This window comes from Corylus avellana, chromosome ca10 (genome assembly GCF_901000735.1).
Source record: "Corylus avellana chromosome ca10, CavTom2PMs-1.0".
Taxonomy (NCBI): Eukaryota; Viridiplantae; Streptophyta; class Magnoliopsida; order Fagales; family Betulaceae; genus Corylus; species Corylus avellana.
Window position 1 is genome coordinate 21,933,057 of NC_081550.1, and position 7,008 is coordinate 21,940,064.

General features: G+C 35.9%; 1 protein-coding gene across 1 annotated transcript; it reads right to left on the minus strand.

The window, feature by feature from the left end:
* Positions 1-3,864: 3,864 nt before the first annotated feature.
* Positions 3,865-6,191, minus strand: LOC132164543 (spermidine coumaroyl-CoA acyltransferase-like). The gene is made up of 2 exons (XM_059575074.1): positions 5,730-6,191; positions 3,865-4,923 (listed from the first exon to the last, which is right to left on the minus strand). Exons 1-2 carry the CDS (start codon positions 6,163-6,165, stop codon positions 3,965-3,967), a joined length of 1,395 nt encoding a protein of 464 aa, XP_059431057.1. The 5' UTR covers positions 6,166-6,191; the 3' UTR covers positions 3,865-3,964.
* Positions 6,192-7,008: the final 817 nt, after the last annotated feature.

Consider the following 7,008-nt stretch of genomic DNA (forward strand, 5'->3'; position numbering starts at 1 on the left):
ATATATATGTTGATGGCTCCATCGATCACTTGTCCACCTAATCTCATATCTACATCCACGGATGCTTCTACCTCATCTGCCTTGGTCAATAATCTCGAATACTTCATCTGGTTCCACCAAGATAAGCTTATCTTGAGTGCCATAATTTCTTCCTCACTCTCTGAAACTATTCGGCCGGGCAGATGTTGGGCTCCACATATCACATGATTTTTGGATTACGTACCTTAGAGAAAATGTTCTCTTTCTCATTCCAAAGCCCAAATAAATAAATTAACTCCATTTTACGTCTCCTGATCTTACTTACCGAAAAATAAGGCAAAGGGATCTATCTTAACGCCCTCAAGAGAGCCTAAAACAGAAGACTTTAATACTTGCATAATAAGATATATAATTCTACATTTCCATGGGTAAGTAACAAATAGACTAATAACTAAAAAGCATCATAATAGGATCATAAGAATATCATCATGATGATATTAAATGTTTCGGTCTAAGACCAATCATTAAGTCAAATATTAAATATTAGGAGAAACTTCACTTTACATCACTGAATTACTACGCGTTTTGAGAAAGGCCCGTAAATTTAGCTTCGTTGAATTACCACGAACTTTGATTTGATTTAATTGCCCCCCCCCCCCCCCCTCCCCAAATCAAAATTCAGCGCCCTAACCCTAATGAAAATTAGTAATCATTCGATTTTTGTTTTTGTTGTTGTTTTTTTTTTTTTAATTTTTTAATTTTTCATTTGAAAATTAAGGGTAAATTTGAAATTTTATAAAAAATTTAAAGGTATAAAGATCATTTTATCACTTTTAATGTTTTAAATTTGACTGAGGGGGTACACTGCATCAAATTGAAAGTTTAGGAGGTGAAACTAAGAGTTTTTAAAATTCGGAAGGTCTTCTCGAAATGCATGTTAGTTCAAAGATCTTAAGTGAAGTTTCCCCTAAATATTTCAAAACCAATTCCAAAACAGTCGACAAATACTAAACAAGTTTAACTTGCCAAAAGCGGTAGGTAACAAACATCATCAAATGTCAAATCACGATCCTGAATAAGATCAAAGAAGGGTTCATAATCAATTGTGTCCAAATTGGTTCCCACTTAACCCAATTTCTTATACACAAGCTGCAAAGTTTAGTGAGTGGCAATGTGCCATGCAGGCAGAATTTGATGCCTTACAAGCAAACTGCACATGGGACTTTTGTTCCTGACCTCGTGACATGAATGTGATACATATATGATAAATTATATAGGTTTCCGAAGTAAAACAAAAGTCCGATGGCTCTATAAAGAAATTTAGAGCTAGATTGGTCACTAAGGAATTTCAACAACATGGTGGAGTACTAGATTACACCGAGAGTACTCTGAGACATTAATTCAGTCATGTTGCTAAGCCGGCCATCTAGCATTCTTATAATTTTTGCACTATTATGATTGGCCTCTTAGACAATTGGATGTGTCTAATACCTTTTTGCACGGCTCTCTAGAAGAAGAAATATTTATGAAACAACCCCTTAGGTTTCATAAATATGTTTACAGATTAATTAAATAAGGCAATCTACGGTCTTAAACAAGTCTTTCGGGCTTGGTTTAATTGCCTCTCACCGTCCTTACTTAATTTTGGATTTATAGAATCCCTAGTGGACTATTCATATTGTTTATCTATCATCACTTGAACATTCAACCTTTTTGTTATACTTCAACTTATCATTGATTGTTTGAAAGATGACTTTACAATGAAAGAGTTAGGGCCATGACTCCATTATTTTTTAGGTGTCAAGGTTGATTGTGATCACTCCTCCGGGTTACATCTTTTAAAAGAGTACGTAATTCTATAAATCATCTGCATCATCTCCTTCCCATATGGAACCGGATTCTCTCTAGTAAAAAATAGGGACAAAATAGCCATTTCATCTTTTTAGTGCAATTTTGCCTTTCCTTTTAAAGGAACTAACTCTTCTCTATTTTATTTGAGTTAGAGATGATCCAAATTTCTCTCATATCCCCAATCCCATGTGGAATGATCCTCACAACCAAAAGGTGTTGATTTTTTTGGTTGTAAAAATCAGCCACATGAGATTGGAAGGCTTAGCCGAGAGTGAAGGTGTGATGTATTTATTGTATATATAGATTTACTCCTCTTTCTCTAATTTCTAATTTTGTGGACCACCCATGACATCTGGCAAGGGCAAACCCACCTTTATTGGTGTGGGGTCCTTGGCAACTCAAGGATTTAAAAATGTCTCATGAATTATTATTTTTTTAATTTTGTACGTTATGGGCCTTATGGCCGTACAATAGGGCAGCCCCAGAAACGATTACTCTTTTTTTTTTTTGATATCTTTACTCTGCTGAAAGCCAGAGTCGTTATACAATACAACATGTGGAATACTGCAATCACAAAGACCTCACCAATTAACTAAGGGCCATGTGCCCTTTGCATGGAATCATTTTTAATGTCTAAAATTTGACAAAGGGGTTTAAATTGACTGCAATTAAAAGTTCAGTGGTTTAAAGTAAGAGTTTTTGAAGTTTAAGGGGGACTTATCAAATTGCGTGATAATTCAGAGGTTTAAAGTGAAGTTATCCATATATTGAAAGTCTTTGAGTATAATGTGTCATGGTCTCAATTTGGATAAATTAAAAAAGTGTGCACGAAACTCAGACGTTCATAATCAGAGTATACAAAATTTTAAATAAAATTTTTAGGGCAATATCCATTACAATGGGAAATTTTAAAATTTTTATTTATGCATTAAAAATTTAAAGGGAAAACTTCACTTTAGACCCATGAACTACAACGCGTTTTGAGAAAGACTCTCATAGATTTAAAAAAACTCTCAATTTAATCTCCTGAACTTTCAATTTGATTCAATTGATCCCCTCCATCAAATTCAACTGTTAACCCCTAATGGAAATTACTAAAAAGACCAGATTACCTTTCGATTTTCATTTTTTTTTTTTTTAAAGAAAATTTCATTTGAATATTAAGGACAAATTTAGAATTTTATAAAAAAAAAAAAATAGGTGTATAAATTTGACAGAAAGGGTACGTTGCATCGAATTGAAAGTTCAAAGGGTGAAATTGAGAGTTTTTGAAATTTGGGGGAGTCTTCTCGCAGAAGTCTTAAGTGAAATTTTCTCAAACTCAAACCTTTTTTTTTTTTTTTTTTTTTTGTAAGGGGAAATCATTCCAGTCTCATTAATTGAAGAAGAATCACGAGCATAAAGCTCTTACATCACAGAGCAAAAGCTCTAAGAAAATCATAGCCGAACCTACAAGGTTACAAATCATAGATACATGTATAATAATCTGACATTTAAGACCTATCGATGACATCAAAATACAGGAAAAACGGAAAAACAGGGGAAAAAAAAAAGAAAAAGAAAAAAAGCACAAAAGCCCACAAAATACCACCGGAGGAAAGCTGCCTGATGATTCTAGCTAGAAAACGAAAAAACCATGCACAGGAGTGTGCGAGTCACAATCCGTCATGGGGTTGTCGTAATTAGAAGCGACAAGTGCTGTTGGAAGTGGGCAGGACCGGTGTGAGCGATGGAGTGGTGCGTGTCGAGTTGGGTTTGATAGAGGGATGTAGATCAAGTTTTGACAGTTTGATCTAAGAACCCCATCAACCCCAGAAAAAGACATGTCAGAAATGGTGGATAGGACACCCGGCGCGGTGGGGCTTGAGCATGTAACAAAAGAAAAATAAGCAAAAAGAAGAAAAAGGGGGGGAAGGGGGGAAGAGTCAGGGAAGGGAGGGGGAGGGGGAGAACAAAACTATCTAGTACAATAAGAATCAATAGGATATACTTCAAATATGTTTTATAATCTTCATACACACACCACCAAATCAATATTGTCACCAAAAATTAGCACCCAATATTCACATATTTCTCTTTCCATCCAACTACAAACCGAAAATTAACTTTATAGGAACCAGCAGTACTGTACAGATTAGAGCTTGCAGAGAGAGCCATCATCGCCAAGCTTGCACAGAGCATCCATCTCTTCTTCGAACTTGGCCATGGCAGCTCTAGGAAGGGAAACAAGTACCCTAACCCCACCTTTCCTCGACGGATCATCCACCTTGCTAGGAGGCAAGAACAGACACAAATCCACGTGCCCAAATAGGTTCACCGGCACGGCGACAAAGTTCACATTAATGGCTCCGACAGCTACTTCTTCCTCCAGCAAGAAACCCAGTTGCCTCCAATCTGTCAAAACCATGGATCCACCACTAGCTTCAATTTTTATATTGTGCTCTCTAAATTGCTCAAAAATGCCTAATGAGTTCATTATGTATTCCTTGTCGGAAGCAACTTTCTTGCTTTCTTTTATAAGCTTCGCCACCTTCGAGAGTGGTTCTTCATTAAGTTCCCCTCCCATTAACACAACAGTTGCGGACACAAAAGCATTCCCATAATACCCATCTGGCAAAGGCGGTGAATTCAATCGGTTCCTTATCCCCACAGCCATGCTGAAAAGAGTTTTCTGATCTGGGTTTAATTTCAGAGCTCTAAACCTTGATCTCCAAACATAGGCACCAAGAACCTCGACAGTTGTGAAACTTTCATTAGTCCCACAATGTTCCTCAATCAAACTCGTTTTCAGTGTCTTTATACTTTCACTGCTTACGTAAAAGCATGCATGCAGGATGTCTGTCGTTGGCAAATATGGTGAAATTGCTAAAGAAGGAAACTGGAGAGGCTCGCTTGCAGGTGCTCTTCCCATCAGCCTCTCCCTCTCCCACACAGGCTTCACCGAGGGCTCGCTCTTTCCGCTTGCAAGCTCAGCCAGGGCTCGGAAGAACTGCGCCGCTCCGGACCCGTCACATACGGAGTGTGATAAGCTCATCCCAATTGTGAAACCCCCACATGAAAATTTGGTCACTTGCAAGAACAGAGGGTGATAACCTGCAGGGCCGGAATTAGGATTTTAGATGCGAAGGTCGACGAAATTAAGAAAAAAAACACAGGATCGAGATACAAATTGGATTTTAAAAGAATTACAGGAGTATTTTTATTTTTTATTTTTTTTCAAAAAAAAAGGGGAAAAACTTCACTTACCTATGAAGTATTATAAACCAGGCTTGTTTGGGAAGACAATTCTTCTCAATTCTTCTCATTTTTTTTCTTTTTTTTAGTTGATTTGACACCATTAACACTTAACTCAAAATTTTCAACTTTATTCAAACTTTTATATTCTTCAAACAACTCAAACATAATCTCAACTCCTTTTTCTCTTTGATATTTGCAATTTTGAATTCAGTTCAGGTCCTTTTAATTTTTTCCTTTCCGTAAGGATTTATGGTTAAATCGAACCGTAAACATGTAAAATGTCTCTTATGCCCCTTTAAGACTTATAAAAAATACACATTTATACTAATTTACAAAAAATAAAAAATAAAAAATAAATAAATAAATAAAAATTAGAATACACCGCTGGCTTTGGGTTAACCAAACAACTATGTTTTTTTTTTTTTTTTAAAGAGGAGGATATTGGCGTGTCCTCGGTTAAGATTTAACAAAATCTTAATAGATGGGTAAAATAAAAAATGGCTGAAACCCGAGATACCGACGTTGTGAACTTTTAAACATCGAAGTTATAATTGCAAAACCGCATATTTTTTACGGGGCAAGGGAAATTTCTCCACAAAAATACAAAAAAGAAAAAAAATTGAAGAACGTCCAAGCCTCCTAGTAGTTTTGCCGCTCATAACCTGAGTCATCTTTGGATGGGAAGTTGAAGACAAACTGTTTGTCTACTTCAACATCAATCCCATCTAGATAATGGAGGGAAGAGAGTTGGGAATTATTGGCAGTTGCCTCTAAGAATGGCACTCCATCTGCAGTGCAATTTATTTGAAGTTTTCCATCACTGCATTTATTTAGCTTGCCAGCCAGAGGATAGTAATAAACCAGAGCCTGGGAGAGGGCTTCTTTGATCACGCATGCTGGATCTGCCTGCCCGCTCATGCTACTTGATGTGTCAACTTTTGATCGGAACACATGAACTGTTTGGCAAAGACACTCATGGGTGGGGCTGTTGTCTATGCTAGAAAGAGAAAGAACACCTGAAGGTGTGGGTTTTGAGGGTTTTACAAGCACAACATCCTTCCTATCAAGTAATAAGGGTGTATTATGGTGGTTTTCCATGGAGGAGGTTAAAGCAAATGTGGGAGTAGTACTCTTGGGTGAGACTGAAATTTGGCAGGGCCTCTCATTATATAGTGACTCTCTGATCATATAATGTTTGAATTTAAGTTCTTTTGACTCTAATATTGTTGGTGAGATAAACGGTATTTTGATAATTTTTACTTATAGTACATTAATATACATATTTGAACACCACTCTAACCAAAAGCTTAAACTAATTGGTTTTTTGGTCTACTTATGCTTATTAACTATTATTTTTCTTTATACTTTCTTAATGTGAGACTCAACATTAATTCGCAAGTTCACAACAGATATTATGTTAAGTTATCACTTATCTCAAAAGCTTAAGTAAGTAGAAAATGATAAGTTTAATAATTTAATTAATATACTAATTAATTACGATAATATTCACTAGCTACCATATTAACTATTGTAATTACTGTATTTCCTTTCTTTTCAATGCCTTATTTATGATATAAATAAGTTATTCTATTATACAGTTTCTTCCTATCATTAATATACAACTTTCTTTTCTAATGTTCTCTAATTAGCTTGTCTTTTTCTTCCTATTTCCCTACCCACCTTGACTAAATTCCATCAATTATGTGGACAAGAAGTGAGAAAAGATTTGACAGGATTTACATTGGAGTTCTTGGATATGGGTTTAAGAGTTGAGAGAAAACTAGCAACTTTCTGATGGGTATACTACAAGCAACTACTGATTAATTAATTATAGATTTGCACCGGAGTTCTTTGCTGGGCTTGAATGTTAAACCTTAAAATCTTGCAGGTGGAAGTTAGAAGATAAGCATTAACAGATGGCGACCAGTAGTAAGCTACGGC